This window comes from Bos grunniens, chromosome X, assembly GCF_055505025.1.
Source record: "Bos grunniens cultivar Pamir isolate PY7600 chromosome X, Bosgru_T2T1.0, whole genome shotgun sequence".
In the NCBI taxonomy this organism is placed as follows: domain Eukaryota; kingdom Metazoa; phylum Chordata; class Mammalia; order Artiodactyla; family Bovidae; genus Bos; species Bos grunniens.
In genome coordinates this window covers 55,883,827-55,906,250 of record NC_141194.1, presented here as the reverse complement: position 1 = coordinate 55,906,250, position 22,424 = coordinate 55,883,827, and the positions used below count along the sequence as shown (strand labels likewise).

General features: G+C 43.8%; 2 protein-coding genes across 4 annotated transcripts in view; one reads left to right on the top strand and one right to left on the bottom strand.

Annotated features, from left to right (window-relative positions):
* LOC147340444 (uncharacterized) overlaps positions 1–21,277 on the bottom strand; it is a 38,332-nt gene extending 17,055 nt beyond the window's left edge. The window contains exons 1-5 of the mRNA XM_086387120.1: positions 21,006–21,277; positions 20,661–20,756; positions 19,588–20,481; positions 11,153–11,268; positions 9,441–9,593 (exon numbers count right to left, since the gene is read on the bottom strand). Coding sequence (XP_086243246.1) covers positions 9,441–9,593; positions 11,153–11,268; positions 19,588–20,481; positions 20,661–20,756; positions 21,006–21,225 — 1,479 coding nt within the window. The 5' untranslated portion in view covers positions 21,226–21,277. The remainder of the gene's footprint in view (positions 1–9,440; positions 9,594–11,152; positions 11,269–19,587; positions 20,482–20,660; positions 20,757–21,005) is intronic.
* LOC147340445 (protein SSX1-like) lies at positions 3,401–10,307 on the top strand. Of its 3 annotated transcripts, XR_015158397.1 has the most exons (8): positions 3,401–3,601; positions 4,051–4,165; positions 4,518–4,613; positions 6,081–6,130; positions 8,385–8,523; positions 9,080–9,144; positions 9,382–9,669; positions 10,129–10,307. XR_015158397.1 is itself a non-coding variant. In XM_086386358.1 (7 exons), the coding sequence occupies exons 1-6, from the start codon at positions 3,536–3,538 to the stop codon at positions 9,663–9,665; spliced, it is 750 nt and encodes a 249-aa protein (XP_086242484.1). In that variant the 5' UTR covers positions 3,401–3,535; the 3' UTR covers positions 9,666–9,669; positions 10,129–10,307. The 3 variants fall into 3 exon arrangements, 2 of the variants coding, with proteins under 2 accessions (XP_086242484.1, XP_086242485.1); XM_086386358.1 differs by lacking the exon at positions 9,080–9,144; XM_086386359.1 differs by lacking the exons at positions 4,518–4,613; positions 9,080–9,144 and having other exon boundaries at positions 3,478–3,601.
* Positions 21,278–22,424: the final 1,147 nt, after the last annotated feature.

Below are 22,424 nucleotides of genomic sequence, written 5' to 3'. Positions count from 1 at the left end.
CCCCGCCTACTCTCCTGATCTCCGATTGGCCAGATCAAGTTGGCTAACTGTTCTGATTTGTTGATTGTCCTTGGTCGGTTGAACTGTGGGATTTCGTCGCGACATCTCGTGGGATTTCGTCCTGACGTCGAGCGGCACTTCGGCACCGCTTCACGTCTGAGGTAAGCTCTCTCAGGGTCTCTCTAGACAGGTTAAGGGGAGCAAGCAAAAAAACTGGGACCTACTGTTGTTGATAATTCAAGCAACTGAATATTTTCTGGACCTCCTAACATCCTCAAACGGAGAAGGGAATGGCACCCCACTCCAGTACTCTTGCCTGGAAAATCCCATGGACGGAGGAGCCTGGTAGGCTGCGGACCATGGGGTCGCGAAGAGTCGGACACGACTGGGCGACTTCACTTTAACTTTTCACTTTCATGCCTTGGAGAAGGAAATGGCAACCCACTTCAGTGTTCTTGCCTGGAGAATCCCAGGGACGGGGGAGCCTCGTGGGCTACCGTCTCTGGGGTCGCACAGAGTCAGACACGACTGAAGCGACTTAGGAGCAGCAGCAGCAGCAGCTGGTATAAAGAATCAATGTTCATGGCCTCAGACTCTCCCTGCCCTGAGAGAAACTCCCAAAGCTCTCCCCTCCTGAGAGAAACTCCCAATGCCATATTCTCAGCCTGAGTGATGGGTGATCCTATAGTGTCAGAGGTGCTAGCTCTCCTCACTTTAATAATTTTCAAAAAGGTAGTAAAAATCAAGATATATTGATTTACAATACATTAATTTCACACATACAACAAGTTGATTCCATGTATTTATAGATTAAGTGAGTGAAGTCGCTCAGTCGTGTCCGACTCTTTGCGACCCCATGGACTGTAGCCCACCAGGCTTTTCTGTCCATGGGATTCTCTGTCCATGGGATTCTCCAGGCAAGAATCCTGGAGTGGGTTGCCATTTCCTTCTCCAGGGGTTCTTCCCGACCCAGGGATCGAACCCGGGTCTCCTGTATTGCAGGCAGACACTTTAACCTCTGAGCCACCAGGGAAGCCCATTTATAGATTATACTTCCTTTAATGTTATTACAAAATAATGACTATGTTTTTTGTATTGTACAATATGTCCTTATTGCTTACTTATTTTATACATAGCAGTTTGTATCTCTTAATCTCCTATCCCTATCTTTCCCCTCCTGTCTTCTCTCCTCACTGATAAGCACTAATTTGTTCTGTTTATCTGTGAATCTGTTTTTTTTGTTGTTGTTGTTATGCTCATTTCTTTGTTGTTTTCTTTAAGATCCTGTGAATAAGTGATAACATATGGTATGTGTCTTCTTCTGTCTGATTTATTTCACTAACATAATACACACCAAGTCCATTCATGTTGCAAATGACAAGATTTTATTCTTTTTATGACTGAGTAGTATTCCCTTGTGTGTGTCACTCACACACATGCACATATAGATATACCACAGCTTCATCCATGGTCTGTTTATAGATACTTAAGTTGCTTTCTATGTCTTGGCTAGTATAAATAATGGTGCCATGCATATTAGGCTGTGTGTATCTTTTCAAATTAATGCTTTTGTTTTGTTTCAGATATATACCCAGGAATGGAATTTCTGGGTCGATTGTTGTTCTATTTTTACTTTTTTGATGTACCTTCACACTGTTTTCCACAGTGACTATACCAATTTACATTCCCACCAACAATATACAAAAGTACCCTTTTTTCCACATCCTCCCCCAATGTTTATGGTTTGTGGTCTTTTTGATGATAGCCATTCTGGGAGGTGTGAGGTGATATCTCATAGTGTTGGGGTTTTTTTAATATTTATTTATTTGGCTGCACTGGGTCTTAGTTGTGGTACATGGGATCTTCAATCTTCATTGCTACATGCAGAATCTTTCGTTAAGGCATGCAAAATCTTTTTAGTTGCCCCATGTGTACTCTTAGTTGTGGCATGTGAACTCTTAATTGAGGCACGTGAACTCTTAGTTGCAGCATGTGGGATCTAGTTCCCTGACTAGGAACTGAACCCAGGCCCCCTGCATTGGGCGCATGGAGTCTTAGCTGCTGGACCACCAGGGAAGTCCCTCTCATTGTGGTTTTGATTTGCATTTCTATGATGATTAGCAGTATTGGGCATCTTTTCATTGACTTGGCTGTTTGCATGTCTTCTTCAGAAAAATGCCTTTTCAGTTATTCTGCCCATTTCTAAATGGGGTTGTTTGGTTTTTTAATATTTTTATAAGCTATTTATATAATTTAGAAATTAACCCTTTATCACTCATATCATTTGCAAATATTTCTCTCTTTCAGTAGGTTGTCTTTTTGTTTTGTCAGTGGTTTCCTTTGCTGTGAAAAAGCTTTTAAGTTTAATGAGGTACCATGTTTTGGTTTTGTTTAGTTTGCTGTAAGAGACAGGTCCAAAACATATTGCTACAATATATGTCAAAGAGTGTTCTGTCTGTGTTTTCTTCTAGGAGTTTTATGGTCTTATATTTAGGTCTGTAATCCATTTTGAGTTTATTTTTTATATGGTGTAAGAAAATGTTCTAATTTCATTATTTACATGCAGCTGTCCAATATTCCTAGCACCACTTATTGAAGGGAATTGTCTTTTCTCCCTCGTATATTTTTGTCTCCTTTGTCACAGATTAATTGACCATATGTGCATGGGTTTGTTTCTGGACTTTATAATCTGTTCCATCTATCTGTGTGTCTGGTTTTGTGCCAGTACTATATTGTTTTGACTACTGTAGCTTTGTAGTATAGTCTGAAGACACCTTCAGCTACTAGTTTGTGAGTGTGATACCCCCAGCTCTGTTCTTGTTTCTCAAGATTATTTTGGCTATTTGGGGTCTTTTGGGTTTCCACACAAAATTTAAAATTATTTGTTCTAGTTCTGTGAAAAATGCCATCTCTAGGTAATCTCTTATGATCCTTTATATTTATGTGGTGTTGGTTGTAACTTCTCCTTCATTTCTGATTTTATTGATTTGGGCCTAGTAATACACTTTAAATCCACTCATATTAGTGATCTTCATTTCTTTTCAACCGAGCAAAATCCCACATCCCTCTGCCTGAAAACTGAAACCTTTCAATCAGAGACACCGTATGACCTCTGGGACTTACCTCCCCTCCCCTCCTTTGCCTCAAAACAGCCCCCCTCAATAATACTATGCATTCACTTCACTACTTCCCCAACAAGTGTCTGATATCTTTCCTTCAAAATAAGCCAAACCAGGCAAACTACTAACAACAATAACCAACCTCCCTCAAAGACTCAATGCTACTTTGATCATGACAGAAAACATGTCATCCCTAATCACTACTTCTCTCAGAGACCTCCAGCTTCCTGTTCTCATCTGATTTCCCCACCCTCATGTCCTTGCTCAAGGACAGATAAGCCAAGGATGGAGAAAAGTAGAACCTTAACTACAGGTGACTAACTGAATGTGGACTTCCTTCAACACTTTATCCCCCGACAGAACCTTTGGCCTTGTGACTGGAGAGACCCAGGCTGTGTTCCTTCTAGATAAGCGCCATGAACAGAGGCAGCTTCTGGGAAAACCCCAGGGAAGACAGGAAGAAATTAGAGAAGAAATCCAAGGTGAGTTGATCTGGAGAGGGCAGAGGAGTGGCCCAGGGGACATTGTATGGTGACTAGATTTCTGGGCATTGGGGGTTGGGGGAGGGTCAGAAGCACTGGGGACAAGGAGCAGCATGTCAAGGGGAGATCCAGAGCTTCTGGCCCTCATTCTGTCCTTGCCTGGTATCCTTGGGTACAAGATCTGTGATCTTGCACTGGATTGGATGGTTCTCAGTCTATTCTGGAAGGTGAGAGAAGAGCATGCCACCAGCATTAAGCACCTACTACATGCCAGACGAGAGCCTAGGCGATGTTACCCATTTTCTCTGTTAGCCATGACTAGAGAGGGTTTATTAGCTCTACTTTATAGGTCTAACATGGAGGCCCTGCAGCCAAGGAAGAGTTCCTGGCTGAAAGTCAGACATGTTTAGCTGAATCATTGCTGGGATTTATTTTTCTTTCTTTTTTAGACTTTCAAGACTATTTCCCAATACTTCTCTAAGAAAGAGTGGGCACGTCTGGGATACTCGGAGAAAACCACCTATGTGAATATGAAGAGAAACTATGAAACCATGACTAGACTAGGTAATAGGAAGTTCTGGGTTCAGACAAGGCTGGGAATAAATGACGATTCCTCTTTACAAGCCATGGTTTATTCTTCTTAGGCTATGCCAAGTGTCCCACATTTGTCCTTTTCTGTGCGAAGAAATCCCAGGGCAGTTTTCAACCCTTCTGCTCTTTTAAATCCTGTGCAGGGCTGTGGGCTGAGAGTGGCCACAGAGATGCTCAGACCTGGATTCTATGCATTTCTCTCTCACTGGCCGTGGTTCAGATTCCCCCTGCCCAGCTGATGAGCTTTACTGTTGGTGCTGTGTCCCAGCATTTCCCCCTCCTCTCAGGTTGTTTGTTAAGAAACAAATATTGTGCATCATTCTAGGTCTCCAGTGTACCCCACCGGCTTTCATGTGTCCTAAAAATGGAGCCACAAAATCCAAGCGCTGTGATTCTAAAACTAAGAACCCCAGGGAAAAGGGTAAGTGACAGGAAATGAGTCTCCTGAAGCCCATTTATGCGGGGTTCCAGATGGGGAAAGATTCTCAGGACTTTGTTCCCTCAAAAGCATCATGGTTAAGTGAAAAAAAATGGAATGCAGAGGGTTAAGCACAGTCAGAGGCCATTCATATATAATCCTAAAACATGCAAAACGAGAATATATATATTTTTATGGATAGAAAGTATTTGGTAAATGTATAAAAACGTGAATGAGAATAAAACCCATCAAACTCTGGAGTGAAGAAGTGGAAAAGGAAGGAGGGTAGGGATCAGTGAGGGCCACACAGATGGCTTCAGCTGTGACTTGTCCATAGTGTTTTGTTATGTTTTGAATAAAGAGCTCAGAGCGATCTGAAGTAGTTGTGAGATAATGTTGAAATCCTACTAGACCCAATGGTAGATGCACGTTTCAAATATTATTGTCCATCATTTTATGCATGTTGGAAACATTTCTTTTTTAAAGGAGTTAGTTCTTGCTAAGCACCATTAATGAATCACAGGATGATTAAGAAAAATTTGAAGTGTAAATCCACCCAAAACTTCCAAAATAATAGTGCATAGGTATTGGGTAACTATCTTAAGAAAGTGATTAACATATTATGTAATGACATATGGCTGTTTGCTTGCGTTTTATCAAAACCAAATAGTTGTCTCACTCCTAATCGAACCTGGTTCTGTGTGTTGAGTTTGGAAGAGAGTTTAAGAGAGTAATCTTCCACACATTGACCTTTCCTACTGGTCAATGAGCAGAGGCAATGTAAGGTTTAAAAAGTGACAGAGTCTAGAAATCTGAGCAGTGTATGTACTCACTTAAAAAGGGGATGGGATGTGTTCATTTGCTCTTTTGCTCTGACAGCACAGTTGTGAGGAGACAGGGTGAGAATGTTCAAAATGTCTCCAGTAACCCTTTGACTCTCTAGTTTCACAGGCCAGATTCCACAAGCTCCCAAAATTACTGTAAGAGGGCTAAAAACCCAGTGCTTGAGTAGCTACAAGGTTTTTGATATTAAAGAGGTATCTTTATACTGGAAACATTCCATAACCACTGGACTAAATCATCCATGGTTCATTTCACACTTAACAGTTTCATTAAGGTGTAATTGACATACTGTGAAATTCACCATTTTAAGTATAGAGTGATTTTTGGCTAAAGACCAATCAATTTACTTCTTTGGGGAAAAACGTAAGAAATACATAATAGGATAGGATAAGGCAGTGATGGGGTTTAGTTTACATTTTATAAACCATAGAAGAAAAATTCTGAATAGATGCTGCAAATAAATAGCAAAATCATTGTTATTCAGAGGCTGGTCTCAGAGTAACTCTTTGATAATAAGTGGACTCGTCACCCTCTGCTGCAGAAATCCCTGATACTACAGGAGTCTCTGCAGTTTGAGAATATTTACCAACAACAAAAACAAATTTCTGACTTGTCACCTCCTTTTAGATGAACCTCCTCAAGGGACTTCCAACATGCAAGGGGGAAAATGCCAGAAGGTGAGTGCCTCGCAAATCCAAAGGACCAGAGATTGTTTATCTCTCCGTAGATGTGAATATTGGGATAAAAGTGGGAAAATAGCCTGGCCCTCACTGCCTCCCTTTGCTGATCTCTTTATCACAGTTCCTGATGTAGTTCAGTTCAGTCGCTCAGTCGTGTCTGACTCTTTGCGACCCCATGAATCGCAGCACGCCAGGCCTCCCTGTTCACCACCATCTCCCGGAGTTCACTCAAACTTATGTCCATCGAGTCGGTTATGCCATCCAGCCATCTCATCCTCTGTCGTCCCCTTTTCCTCCTGCCCCCAATCCCTCCCAGCATCAGAGTCTTTTCCAATGAGTCAACTCTTCGCATGAGGTGGCCAAAGAACTGGAGTTTCAGCTTTAACATCATTTGTTCCAAAGAACACCCCAGGGCTGATCTTTAGAATGGACTGGTTGGATCTCCTTGCAGTCCAAGGGACTCTCAAGAGTCTTCTCCAACACCACAGTTCAAAAGCATCAATTCCTCGGCGCTCAGCTTTCTTCACAGTCCAACTCTCGCATCCATACATGACCACTGGAAAAACCATAGCCTTGACTAGATGGACCTTTGTTGGCAAAGTAATGTCTCTGCTTTTCAATATGCTACCTAGGTTGGTCATAACTTTTCGTCCAAGGAGTAAGCGTCTTTAAATTTCATGGCTGCAGTCCTGATGTAGTACCAAGAGCTAAATAATAATTAACAACAATTGTAATAGTTGTTACTTCTTTTGATTTCATAGTGATGACAGATACAATTTTAGGCAATTCACATGGATTAGTGTATTTAGCCCTTAAAACCTCTATGATGTTACTGCCATTTTATCCCCAAATAATAATGAAGTTATTATTAGTATTATTAAATACTACTACTCATAATAATGCAGATACTGTCGTACAGTGATGTTAAATAATCTGCTTGAGACCACAATGGCTGTTCTCTTCTCCAGAGGATCTTACTGACCCAGGGATCAGACCTGGATCTCTTGCATTGCAGGAAGATTCTTTACATCTGAGCCACCAGGGAAGCCCAACAGTGGCAGTGGTAGTAGTCTAATCCAAAGCCCCAAGCCATTTCCAAACCTATAAGCTTTTCCACACGTTTCTGAAGCTCAGGCGTTTCCCCTAAACTTTGCAGATGCTGCTGATACTTCTGTTTAGACACCCACTCTCACAACAGGGCCCCTTTTGTGTTGCTTGGGAATCACTTGAACTGTCAGCCTCTCTCTTCTGTGAGCTCCTTAGGGACCTTGTCTGCCCCTGAGGCATCTCTGAAGTCCCAGTTCCAGCCCAGGAAGACCCTTAGAGGTTTATTGAATGAGTTCTTCTGCAATTGCAGGTTAAACTATAGTTTAGAGGGTAAAGGGATCTGGTGGTTGGGTTACCAGTAGCAGTGTGGACACGGTTGAAGAGAGAATTCAAAGAGGGATCATAAAAGTGTTTGTTTTTATTGTTATCACATTTAAACAGCATTTATAGCCTTAGAAAGTTCTTTCACTTAGCTTGTTTTACAGTTATTGTTCACTGATGCATAAATAAGGGAGCTGATTATATAGTTATCGTTCACAGTTTTATAAACAAGAGCTGAATGAAGGTTGGCTTTAAGATCGTTGGTCAGCGACACACCCTGACACAAGTAGAATTGGTACAGGAACCACCTCACCTAATTCCACATGAAATGTTCTTGCCGAGGTAGGACAGGATGCAACATCTGGCACCACCTTCTTGGCTGTCTGCGTGAATTTATGTGAACCATTCTCTCTTCTCCTTTCCCTATATTCATCTCTCCCACACCATTTGCCAGCAGCGTTTTGTCCCCTCTGCACATTGTTCCATTTGCTCTCCCCGCAGCTGTCAACCATCTTATCTTCAATCCCTTAGATTTTATAGAAGCCCCTCCTCATTTTCACAGACCTCATGGATCGTTAGAATGCTCTACTTTCCCAAATCTTCCGTGTACCACACTCCTGCTCACTTGGAGATTTCTCTTGGTGAGGGTGTCAGTCTGGAAAAAGCATGAAAACAAGCGTTCTAATCCTGGAAACGCCCTTCATTTAGACCATTCCATTTCCTTCTAACTTCCTAGATTCTTCGTAATTTAGGTACAGGTAATATAATGATCCCTCAGACTTGTTGAGGACGTTAATTAAGGTACTGCACAAGAAAACACTTTGTAAGCTCTAAAGCACTTGAGAAATGGATACTGATTGTATGTGACTTTCACGTTAAAAAGGTGATGCCCAAGAAGCCTGTAAAGGGAAAAAAACGTTCGAAGATAGTACCAGGAACATCAGGCCCAGAGCAGGCTCAGAGACAGCTGCGCTCCCAGGCAAAAGCAAGTATCTCTGCTCAGCAGAGTAAGAAAACAGCAGGTAAGAGAAACCACTTTTCTTACTTGTTTGGGAACAACTCCTCTGTCTTCCCTGGCCATGTTCAAGTGAATGGGTTAGCCATGGGAGATGGATCCTGGACAGGCCTAGGGCCAGGCTGGGCTGAGAGCTTGCTCAGCTCCAGCTGAAACATTTGAGCTGACTTCCAGGGTCCTCATTGCTGGGGCCTGGGTTTGATCCCTGATCAAGGAACTAAGATCCCACAAACCACTTGGCATGGCCAAATTTGTTTTAAAAACGTGTGACTTACAGAATCACAGATCTGAGTTGTCATCCATATGAAAGCCATGTAACTGGGGGCAAGCCTTTCAAATTCTCTGAGCTCCAGATTCCTAGTCCATAAAATGGAAATAAAGAATCCAAGTTCACAGGCTGTTCAAAGGTGTTCAATTCAAGGGACTTCCCTGGCAGTCCAGTGGTTAAGACTGCACCTACTCTGCAGGGAGCATGGGTTCAATCCCTGGTGGGGGAACTCAGGTCATTCCATCTGTGATAACTTGGGAACACATCTTACTCAGAGTTTTATCCCCACCCTCAGCTCAATGCCTGACACACGATATGCCTTTAATATCTGCTGAGTGAAAGACGGTCGGAATAAATGTGGTAAGTAATCTGAATTACTTACTGGTGAAAGGAGCCAGAAGCTAAAACTCTAACTGCTGTTTGGTGTGTATTGGTGTGGGTCTAACCTCTCAGCCTCTTTGAGCCAGAAAGTGTGCAAAACAGACTGTGTAGAAGTCCTGTGGACACCTGGGGAGGGAGGAGGCATCTCCTTATCTCACAAAACAGGACCCGACACTCCCTAACCCACCCAACACCCATGTACCAACTCTTCTCCAGGATCCAAGAAAAAGAAGGTTTCTGCCATCAGACTGCGAGAAAGAAAACCAGTTGCCTACGAAGAGATCAGTGATCCTGAGGAAGAATCCAATGGAAACACGGTTGATGTGTGGGCCAACAGACGGCAAAAAAGAGAACCAGTTGCCCAAGAAGAGATCAGCGATCACGAGGAAGAATCCAATAGAAACACAGTTAATGTTTGGGCCAACAGACTGCGAAAAAGAAAACCAGTGGCCTATGAAGAGATCAGTGATCCCGAGGAAGAGGAAGATGAAGATGACTAAATCTGTAAGTAAGCTTTCTCTCCATCCCCACATCCCCACAAAAGGCACTGTTCTCTTATGTTAGTTGTATCCTGTCTTGTCACTTGTTCCTTTCTCCCAGTCCCTTGGGGGTGCAGCTCTGAGGCTAAATGAGAAGGATTCCCATGCTTTTTCTACTTCCTGCTCTGTATATCCAGAGATCTTCCCTCCCCAGGATGCTGTGGGCTCCCAAACCCCAGGTCAGCTTCTAGCATGTAGGCGACACATTCCTCTAGCCGAAAACCTCACTGGACAGTTGACAGAGTCGCTGCAGCCTGAACACAAGGTTGGTCTTCAGGAGCAGTGAGAGGTGCACATAGACCACAAGGCAGGATGGAATGGGAGTGCACAGGGGCCATGCAGGTCAAAATGAGGAGCTGAATAGTAATTTATCAGTCAGTGGGAGCTCATTGTCACTTATTTTCCTTCTCTTTCCTTGCCTCAGCCTCACGGATGTGACAAGTGCCCAAGATAAGAAGCAGAACTTGGTGGCTGTTCATGAACATGGCACGGCTATGAATTCCTAGCACATGAAATAAACAGTTCACAACAGTTAAACATGATTTTCCTTACTATGTGCCGAGCATTATTAGTTATTAAAGTTGTGTTAATGAGCAAGACATATACCTGCCGTGTGTTTCTGTCTGTGTATCCATGCTTCTAGGGCTTCCCAGGTGGTGCTAGTGGTAAAGAACCTGCCTGCCAATGCAGGAGGCAAGAGACGCAGGTTTGATCCCTGGGTCAGGGCAATCCCCTGGAGGAGGGCATTGGCAACCCACTCCAGTATTCTTGCCTAGAAAATCTGATGGACAGAGGAGTCTGGAAGGCTACATACAGTTCATGGGATCGCACAAAGTTGGACACGACTGAAGTGACTTAGCATGCACACACATCCATGCCGCTGCCTTAAAAATAAACAAATATTGTCAGATATTCTTTGTACAGAACAGCACTAACCTCCCCCTCTCCAGATGTAACTACTGAGGGCAGTTCTGTGTGTTTTGTTGCAAACGGTTTTCTCTATATTTACACACATCCACAGGGTACCAATATGAGCATCTCTCACCTGCTTTTCCTCTTTAGCAGCATGTCCTGAACAAGTCTGTCTCACTCTGTTTCCTGTTCCACACATGCTCCAAACCTCCATTATTCATTCACTCAGCATCGGTCACAGACAATAGACATTTACAAGATTTTCCCAGTTGTTTGCTCTTCCCACTCTTGTGCACACAGCCCTGTGCACCTGTATCAGTGTTTCTTTAGCACATGTTCCTAGAAATGGAATTGTTGTATCAAAGTGTTCATTCATCCAACACCTAATGGGTCTGTACTGCATACTGAGCGCCATTCTAGGTCCTGGAGAGACATCAGGGACAAGATAAACAACAGTCCCTGCCCACGTGGAGGTGCCAGTCTAGTGGGGGCTGTTGCTAGTTTTTATTCTGATGGATGCTGTACCTGCCCTGTACCGGAGTGGGATTCTGCAGGTGGTTGGACACCTTGGCTGTTGCTCTCTCTAAGATCTTCGGGGTCATGGGGCTGGGACAGTCCATTTGAAAGTGTGTGGGGGGAGACAGAGATGAAACTGTCAATTGGGGAACATGGAAGAATAGGGAAGAAGAGGTCCAGTGTAGGGCCCGTCGTGAACAGGAAAGGAAGAGATCACTTAGTCATGATACAAGGGACCAAAGATGGAAAACTCCACTGGACAGAGGCAGGAAATTGCCCATGTCAGGTCCAAGGGCTTGGGAGCCAGGATGGGGGTCAAGTATTAATAATGGGACAGCCCTCTCCCAGATGGACCATCACAACCCACAGAGCTGGAACAGTCAGTTCTGGGGAAGGGAAGAGAAGAGTCTATTTTAGAGCAAATCATTGTGTGTGTTGGGGGACATTAAAGCTACCAACAGAAATCCAAGGTGACTTGCATGGGACATCAAACACCAGCCCCAGATGGCTGCAGTGTTGCACCATTTTGACCATCCACTGCCCATCGCCTTGGCCTCCTGGCTCTCATCCAGCCTTGGAAGGTCTCCACTCTCCTGCTGAAGCTGCCATCTCCCCTACCCTTGCCTTCATCCCACCTCTGGACTCGTCCCCCTCAACCCAACAGATTTGGATCAAAGATGGGAGAAACCATAAACCAGCAGAGGATGAGCTCCTGGACTCTGACTGGTCCCTGTAACTCCAGGTTGGAGCCATGGTTGCTGGGCCAGAATTGCTGGGCCAGTGTTTCTCCTACAAACACTCTATGACAGCTTCAGGGTTACAGGATTGCTGTCCACACAGCAGCCCTGGGGCTAGGCCTGGGTCTGGTCTCCTAAAGACCTTGGGGGTGGGGGACGCTGCATAAAAGGAGCTTGTCCTAGGAGTCTGAGGATCTCTAGACCTGAGAGGTGGCGTAGACCATGACAGACAGGTGGGAAAGGAAGCATGGCTGGGGTATGGACAGATGTGGACACCCACATAAACCCTCTCTGACCAGCATGTTCTGAGAGACACTCTTCCTCACAGGGATGACCCTCCCAGCAGTGGCTGCATGGCAAGGGCCTCCCAGTTTATCTGAGTCCCCACCTACTCCTCCAGGAATAACAATGTCTTGTCGTTCAAGGTCATACCTTTGTGTGAGACAAGTCCCAGGCCCAGGAGTCTGCATCACAGGCCAGGAACAATGTCTGCAAGAAGGAAAGAGGTGTGGTCCCTTGGGGTCTCCCCCTCTCAGCCCACCTTCCATAATAACCATAGGAAGTACAATTAACATTCATCTTATGCTTGCAAAGTGCCTGGGGTGATACTAAGCATCTTGTATGGATTTCCCCACTTATCTCCACAATCAACCTCTGTGCACAGACAGACACTATCATATAGCTAGAGAGAGGTAATGAGAGACAGAGACACCAACAGACCTGCAGCTTCATGCCAGAGTTCCTCCAGCTGGCACATGCAGGGAGAGCTGAGCGTGGAGCTCACTGTGACTTCAGAGACACTAAGGCAGATAGGTACAAATTTCGGGGGTGGAGAGACTTGAATGACCTCTGAATTCTGCCTCAAATCTAGGGAAGAGGATGTGGACAAGGAACCCTAGAGACAGAGTATGCCCAGAGGGACAGGCAGATCTGGTGCTAGTGGGGGCAGGGAAGGACAGAGATACACAGGGTGGGTGGAAGTGGGTCTGGCAGGGAGGCAAGGGAGACCCAGGGCCAAGTGAGGGCTATCACAGCCTTGAGGGGTCAGGTGGTTAGGGGCAGAGGTCCCCTAGAACTGTCAGCACACCCTTCCTGATGCTGCAGGGAGACGTGGGTGCTGCCCAGGTCAGTGAGGTCACTCTACCTGTGCCTCAGGCCAACTTGCTAGCTTTTATTTTGACAAATGCTGTATCCCAGCCCCCAGTCCTGGAGCAGGATTCTGCAGGTGGTTGGATACCTTGGCCTTTGCTGTAAGAAGAAATAAATTCTATTTTACCCCAGTTTCATTCTTCATTACTCAAATTTAATAATCTGCTAACGAACATTGTGTACCTTATTGTCCATGCAGATACAGAAGAGGACGTCCAAAAGAGATACAGAAAGATTTTATTTTCCTTTCTCCTGAAGAAGATTGGATGAACCAGCTGAATTTCCCAGCAGAGGAGACGGGTGCAGGGAAGGGTGGCTTGAAAGCACTCTGGGGTCATGACGAGCATTTTCCCTTAGGTTCCCTGGGTAGATACAGCTCCTTCCCTCCCTCCTTTTCCTCCTTCTCTTCCTCCTCCCCCTCCTCCTCCATTTGACAAATCAAATTTTTGAGATGCAGGGAGACTATGGCTTTGCCTGATGCCAGAAGTCAGCCTCTATGTGGCCCCAGGTGCGCCCCGAATCAAGCCTGGAGTCCAAGGTGGATGCATGTGCTCTCCTGATGAGCGTCCAAAATGACTTTCTTTCTTTCTTTTTTTACTTCCTGGCTTTCTTGTTTCTCTTCCAGCAATTTTTAAGATTCGTTATAAAGCAAAATTCTGGGAATTCCGTGGCAGTCCAGAGGTTAGGACTCTGTGCTTTCACTGCCAAGGTCCTGAGTTCAATCCCTGGTCAGGGAACTAAGATCCCACAAGTCACAGAGTGGGAAAAAACAATGAATCCTATTCCTAGTAAAGAATTGGGAAAACGCAAGGACGTGTGAAAGAGCAGTACATCCATCACAAGAAAACACTTCTGAGCTTTATTCACCAAGACCCACAGTAAAGAACACATTGTACAAGTGACTCTAAAGCAAATGCTTCACAGAACAATACTGACCCTTATATATGTGATATTCACCAATATTGTCTATTCTGTTTGTGATGTGCTATGTTATTTCATTCTAATTCATTTAAAATGCACAATTCTTTTCAGAATCCTTAAAATATTCTATTGGCCATGAATCACAACCTGAAGTTTGGAAAGTCCTTCTCCAGGGTCCCAGTGTGTGTCAAACAGGTGACTTGCTGCTTTGAGTCCTGCAGGGGAGGTTCAAGGAAACCTCATGATGCCCCTCTGAGCCAGGGTCCCCTGGAAGGTGTAACCTAGAGGCTTCCTGCTCCCAGGCTTGGCCCAGGCTTGACCTGGGTAGGGGTGGGCCATCCCAGATGTCTGGGGAAAACACTCTTATGTCTCTTTTTCACTCTCACACTACTACCACACTCACAGCGCTTCTGGGATGTGTGGGTTTTTTCCTCACACCAAAGAAATTCTCGGCGTCATCAGCTGGGTGTCCTACAATTCCATTCAATCTTGACACTAACAGGAGTTTGTGCAGACAAGTTAAGAGCTCAGTCCCACAAGACTGTCCCTTCCACCTCAGATGCCAGTTCATAGTCCCAGGTTGTCACCTGTACTTCTGACCAACCAGCTATAAATCAGAGGTTCCTATGACCCCCTTCTCACATTCAGTCATTTGCTATAATAGGTCACAGAACTCAGGGAAGCACTTACCTACATTGACTGGTTTATTATATAATAAAAGGACGTGATAAAGGACACAGATGAACAGCCAGATGTAGAGAAACCGGGGGTAAGTTCTGGAAGGATTCAGGGCACAACAGCTTGTGTCTCTGTGACATGGGGGTGCCCACTCTCTCAGCATGGATGTGTTTACCCACACGGAAGCTCCTGGAACTCCACGCTAATGGGATTTTATGGAAGCTTCCTCACGTAGGCATGATCAAATATTAACTCCTTTTCCAGCCCTCTCCCTTCTCTGGAGGATGGGGGTTGGGGCTGAAAATTCCAAGCCTGTAATCATAGCTTGGTCTTTCTGGTGACAAGGACCCTACACAGAGTTGCCTCATTAGAACAAAAGATGCTGTTAGTGCTCTTACCACGTAGGAAATTACACTGGTTTTGGAGCTCTGTTCCAGGAACCCAGGGCAGAGGCCAATATACATTTTTTTCTATTTCACAACAGGTGGAGGGAGATGCCAGCTCAGGCTCTCTCCTTTTGGTGGACAGAGATGCCAGCTCAGGGTAGACTGGGTTATAAACAAATGACAGACAATCAGAGTTTATTTCTCACGGATGCTGCACGCCCACTGCAGGTAGACTGGGGCTCTTCTGCACATTATCAACACACTCATGCCAGATCTCAAGGACACAGAGTAGCCCCATGGGTGGCCCAGCAGAGAGAAAAGGGAGTGACTAAGCATGAACCAGCTCATCAAATGGCCAATGGCCAACTCTGACCCTCAAAGGGGTGAAAGTGTGCAGTCCTATGGAAGCATAGGATATTTGTGAACATTCTAAAGTCAACTACAAGGAGGGTATGACATCACAAAAGAGAGTATGGTGTGGGAGAACTGCCTAATCCAGTGGTTCTCAATGGGAGAGGGCAAGTGTGGATCTTGTCCCCTTAGGGGACACTCAACAATGTCTGGAAACATTTTTGGCTGTCATGACTTGATAGGGGGATAGGCTACTGGCATCTAGTGGACAGAGATCAAGGATGCTGCTAAACAACTTTCAATGCAGAGAACAGAGCCCCCCAAGAAAAATAATCCAACCCCCCTTCAAATGTCAATGGTGCCAAGGTTGAAACCCTTAGCTAAAGGAATGTTGTTTAAATGGAGAGATTTCAGGCATTAGACAGAGGCAATCTCTCAGCGAGGGTAGGCAAATAGTACAATTCTTCTCACTCAATTTATCATCAGGCTCCTATTAAGCCTTGACTGTGTACAAAGCTCTATGAGAAAGGCTGACAAGGTGAGAGACGGGTTCCTGTCATCCTCTTAAGGGAGAAAGTTGGTGATGAATGAGTCTTCTTGTTCCCACTGCTCTGAGGGCCACCTCAGCTTAATGTCAAGGGTATTCGTGTGTGGTTCTGCTTCTCTGCTTTCTTTTCTGTCCCAGGATCAATCTGCTAATCCCTATGCCAGCACCATCCCGTGTCATGGACAATAGCTCCACAATAGGATTGACTGTTCAGAAGGCAAGTGCTTCCTCTTTGTACTTCTTTAGGTCCTTTGAACTCCTGGGTACATTTTAGAATCTACTGGTCAAGTTCCATGATTGGAAAAAAAAAAGGGGTCCCTGTTGGGATTCTGACTGGAATTTCAGTTAATTCATAGATCAATTTGGGGGTTAATGACATCTTTATGTAGTTGAGCCTTCCTATCCGAGAACCTGGGCTTTGTCTCCATTTTTAAGGTCTTTCTTAAGTCTTCCATAAAGTTTTATAATTTATTGTATCCACATTCTGTCCAGTTTTGTTAGCTTTATTTTCTATTATAGTCTCTCTCAAAAGAGCCTACATGATTAGTAGGGGGCCTGAGACTCAGGGGAGTGGCCAGACCCTGCTATCCAGTTCACATCTGAAGGAACTGCTAAAGGGGACAGATTTACCCTTCCATTAGAGACAGAGGGCTTGGGGTACACTGCTAGGGGCAGACACCTTTTGCCTTGAAAATCAGCCAACCAACTACACTGTAAAAGAAATTATATGGGAACCATGGTAAACATATTTCTACTTTTGATGAAACACTAGACTTTAGAAATCAGGAAGGTATTGGATGGGGGACAAAGGCAGAAAGGAGACTGGGAGACAATGAGAAAACTATACCATCTTCATAATATTGCTGTGGATTGAGTCCAGTTCACTTTATTCTCTTGGTTTAGTAAATGGATTTATTCTCCTTTAGGGAGACACATGTTCTTGTAGGGACAGTTTTTCAACGCTTGGCATAGGATAATGTTGCTTTGAACAATGTTTTATGTGTTTTACAGTTTTATCTGCATGTGGTATTCACAAAATGCATGGATTGAGGTATCACCCATTCAGACTCTCCATAAGTGTGTAAGACACCTGAGGATCCTCTTTGCTTTGGGGTGATTGGCCATGGAGCACACAGACTGGAAGTGATCCCCTCTCTACAAATGTGTTTCTGTCTTTCACTATTACTGTGGAGGCTGAAGGTGCCTCAGGCTCTAATTTGCTTCCTTCTCAGAATTCCCCACACCTAACCTCAGGCCCTTCCCAGGTGGCAAGTAGGGAGTTCACCATTATTAGAAGTCAGTAGAGTGCTGTCTACCCATGTAAGGGTGTTGATGATGCAACTAGCCCTGTAGTTCTGGGGGCAGTTCTTGCTCTTTCTGTGTATTTACCCTCCACCTGGGGTTTCTCTGGATACACTCTTACTTTCTTAGTTGCTTCCACCTGCTCCTCTGGGCTTCTGGTTCTCTTCACCCTTGTAAACCTTATGTGCACTGCTTTCTTTTTTTAGAAATCCTTCACAATTCCTGGTTCCTGGATGGCACCCTTTCTTCTTTTCCAGGAATTAATGAAACCTTTCCATCACTTCAGTGGTGCAGTGGGGAAGTACACAAGTTTGTTCAAACAGCCATCTTCAGACAGTCTTTAAGCGTGTTTTTTAAAGTTCCTAGAGAAAAAGTTGTTTTCATTTTATTATATTGTGTTCAGAGAATGTCCCTTGGATTCTACATTTTGCCAGGGCTGATGGCAGTGGTGGTAGAATGTATCAAGATTGCATCTGTGGCCTGTTGTGAGTATTATGGGCTTCCCAAGTGGCACTCGTGGTAAAGAACCTGCCTGCCAATGCAGGAGACATAAGAGACTCGGGTTCGATCCCTGAGTCGGGAAGATCCCCTGGAGGAGGGCATGGCAACCCACTCCAGTATTCTTGCCTGGAGAATCCCATGGACAGAGGAGCCTGGTGGGCTACAGTCCATGGGGTCACAAAGGGTTGGACACGACTGAAGCGACTTAGCACGCATGGATGCCTGGGTATTATAAGAAAGTTGGGCAGATTTTTCACTTTCTTCAATAAGCAATTCTTAGAGTTTCACCTGATCGGCAAAAGTGATTGATACCAGTCAATCTGTGAGGTGTTGGAGTGGAGTGTACAGTTCAGTTCAGTCGCTCAGTCATGTCCGACTCTTTGTGACCCCATGGACTGCAGCACACCAGGCCTCCCTGCCCATCACCAACTCCCAGAACTTGCTCAAACTCATATCCATCGAGTCAGTGATGCCATCCAACCATCTCATCCTCTGGCGTCCTCTTCTCTTCCTGCCTTTAATCTTTCCCAGCATCAGGGTCTTTTCCAAGGAGTCAGTTCTTCGAATCAGGTGGCCAAAGTACTGGAGTTTCAGATTCAGTGTCAGTCCTTCCAATGAACATTTAGGACTGATTTCCTTTAGGTTTGATCTTCTTGCAGTCCAAGGGACTCTCAAGAGTCTTCTCCAACACCGCAATTCAAAAGCATCAATTCTTCAGCGCTCAGCTTTGTTGATACTCCAACTCTCACATCCATACGTGACTACTGAAAAAACCATAGCCTTGACTACATGGACCTTTGTTGGCAAAGTAATGTCTCTGCTTTCTAATATGTTGTCTAGGTTGGTTATAGCTTTCCTTCCAAGGAGTAAGCGTCTTTTAATTTCATGGCTGCAGTCACCATCTGCAGTGATTTTGGAGCCCCCCAAAAGATAAAGTCAGCTACTGTTTCCACTGTTTCCCCATCTATTTGCCATGAAGTGATGGGACCAGATGCCATGATCTTAGTTTTCTGAATGTTGAGCTTTAAGCCAACATTTTCACTCTTCTCTTTCACTTTCATCAAAAGGCTCTTTAGTTCTTCTTCACTTTCTGCCATAAAGGTGATGTCATCTGCATATCTGAGGTTATTGATATTTCTCCCAGCAATCTTGAGTCCAGCTTGTGCTTCATCCAGCCCAGCGTTTCTCATGATGTACTCTGCATATAAGTTAAATAAGCAGGGTGACAATACACAGCCTTGACGTACTCCTTCTCCTATTTGGGACCAGCCTGTTGTTCCATGTCCAGTTCTAACTGTTGCTTCCTGACCTGCATACAGATTTCTCAAGAGGAAGGTCAGGCGGTCTGGTGTTCCTATCTGTTAAAAGTTTTCCACAGTTTATTGTGATCCACACAGTCAAAGGCTTTGGCGTAGTAAAAAAAGCAGAAGTAGATGTTTTTCTGGCATTCTCTTGCTTTTTCAATGATCCAGCGGATGTTGGCAATTTGATCTCTGGTTCCTCTGCCTTTTCTAAAACCAGCTTGAACATCTGGAAGTTCACGGTTCGCGTATTGCTGAAGCCTGGCTTGGAGAATTTTGAGCATTACTTTTATATTACCACATTACCATCACCTTATGCATGTACAGAATGTGGAAAAGCCTTCTCTCAGAAGTCACCTCTTATCATACACCAGAGTGTGAGATGAGTGCAATTGTGCAGTAGGTGGAGTATTCCTTGGCATTGCCTTTCTTTGGGATTGGAATGAAAACTGACTTTTCCGGTCCCGTGGCCACTGCTGAGTTTTCCAAATTTGCTGGCATATTGAGTGCAGCACTTTCATAGCATCATCTTTTAGGATTTGAAATAGCTCAGCTGGAATTCCATCACCTCCACTAGCTTACCACACTCACTGAATCCAAAGGGCTTCTCTCTGGTATGAACTCTCTGATGTATAATGAGATGTGTCTTCTGGGAGAAGGCCTTTTGACACTCCAAACATTCATAAGGTTTCTCTCCAATGTGGACTCTCTGATGAACAATGAAGAGAGACTTCTGGGGGAAGGCCCTCCCACACTCAGAACATTCATAGGATTTCTCCCCAGTGTGAATCCTCTGATGCACAGTGAGGTGTGATTTCTCAATGAAGGCTCTTCCACAATCTCCACATACATACAGTTTCTCCCTAGTATGAACTCTTTGATGTATAACAAGCTGTGACTTCTTAATAAAGCCCTTCCCCCACACACTACAAACATTTTGTTTCTCCCCAACTTGAACTTTCTTATACTGAATATGGGCTTGCTTATGATTTATAACTTTTTCGCATTGACTGTGTGCATGGGATTTCATTCCAATGTGAATTTTCTCAGGCACTGAACAAAATGAACTATAGCTAAGTGGTTTCCCACATCCAAATCTCTCAATGGGGTTCTTTCTTATATAGCTCCTATTACAAGTCAGTGAGTCTAAATTAGATTTCGAGCTCTTTTCACATGAATCAAAGTGATGGAGTGTTTTACTTGAAGGATCAAGGTCTATGCATCCACTGAATATTTTTCCAAATACATTACATTTAGGGCCTCTCTTCTTGGTCATTGTTTCATGGCTGAAGACGGTGATCTGCCTCAAAACGCTGCCTTGGTTTCCTCGATATCTATCTAGCTGACCATCAATATACCAGACTTTAAAGACAGAGTACAATGAATTATCCTTTGGGGCTCTTTCCAGTATCTCCATTTGAAATGAAAGTTCCCCAGAAATGATCTGCTGACAAGAATCAGAGCTTTTCTCTCCACCTGAAAGAAGAGAAAGGTAAAATAGACACCAAAAAGAAAACAGGAATGAACAGACATTCTAAGAAGGAGGCTGATGGATATTAAAAAGGAAGACTAACAAATTTTAAGGAAGAGAGGAAGCCACTCATGTCAGGGAAGAAGAAAATGTTCTATAAGCCATTTCCCCAATTCTCACTTACCTGAATAGGTCCACCTTGACAACTCACTCTCTATAGTCCACGGGTCCTTTCCATGTTCCAACTTGGAGATTATGTCTAGTTTTAAATATGAACACCCTGTTAAGGAAAAATTACAATCACCTTGGTCTTGGCAGCTCAGAAACTCATGAGGAGAAAAAAGGGAACTCCCAGCAAAGATAGATCTTTAACTCTCAAAAATCAGTTCCAAATATAGCAAAAATATAAACATAAAAAACTGAAATGATAAAACATCCTGTTTGTAAAAAATCATAAAGGTCATGGTCTTGACATTTCTGAAAGATGAAGAGGATTTCACTCATTGTTATACAGAGAATTTTCCCTTACCCACAGAGACCAGGTGGCTATAGATCTCCAGCATTACATCCCTGTGTAGGGTCTTTTGAGCAGGGGCCAGCTGCTGCCACTCCTCCTGGGTGAAGTCCACAGCCACATCCTCAAATGTCACTGGTTCCTGTAACAGCATATTCCTGTACAATCTGCTCATTCTGATCATTTTTACCACAGCAATACCTGTAGGATGCCTACTTTGTACTTTGTGTAGCATAGTTAATGAGAAAAAGAATGTGAAACCCTGCCATTAGCAAGAATAGTTAGCAGGACAGAGTAGAGAGCCTAAGCTGCCGCCGCCACTGCTGCTAAGTCACTTCAGTCATGTCCAACTCTGTGCGACCCCATAGATGGCAGCCCACCAGGCGCCTCTGTCCCTGGGATTCTCCAGGCAAGAACACTGGAGTGGGTTGCCATTTCCTTCTCCAATGCATGCATGCATGCTAAGTTGCTTCAGTCGTGTCCAACTCTGTGGACCCTATGGACAGCAGCCCATCAGGCTCCTCTGTCCACAGGATTCTCTAGGTAAGAATACTGGAGTGGGTTGCCATTTCCTTCTCCAAGACAGCCTAAAAATAGATGCAAATAAAAGTGGAAAATTTAATACATAATAAAGGTAGCACTTCAAATAAGTATAGAAAAGATAAATTACTCAAAACTGGGCAGTTATCAGAAAGAAATGTAAAGTTGAATTCTCTATTTAATTCTGTACCCATAAAAAAAAAATTAGATCTAACAAAAATTTAAACAAAGAAAAAGGGAAGCCATAAAATAAAGACAGGAGAGATGGATTTGCTTTAAATATATATATATATATATATATAATTTTAAAGTGGAGAAGACTCTTCTAACAAAGCATGCTACAAAACACAGGTGCCACAAAGGAAAACTGATAAATTTGACTACTTTCTATACTGCATGGCAAAATATATCATAGCTCAAAGAACAAGCAATGAACTGGAGAGAAGATATGGGCACAGCACACAGGATGGACAAAAGTTAATGTCCTCAGCAGAGTGAGAGAGCTCCTACAAAGCAAGAATAAAAAGACCAACAACTTAACTTAAAAAAATAGTCAAAGGACATGACTACCAATTCACAAAAAAGAGGATGCAAATTGATCCTAAGCATGTAAAATGATGCTTGGCTTTATTTGCATGAAGAGAAATGCAAATTAAAAGAAGACATCACATTTCCTTTATATTTTATTGAAGATTGAAGTTTGATAAGTCACTGAGTTGGTGAAAATGTCAAGCACACTCAAATTGTGGGTATACGCTAGTACAATATATTTTAAGGGCAATTAATTTGGCAATATTCATCATAATTCTACATGTACATATCCTCTGACTAGCAATTCCATTTCTAGAAATTATTTTATATAAATACTCATAGACATGAGCAAAATAGCACATG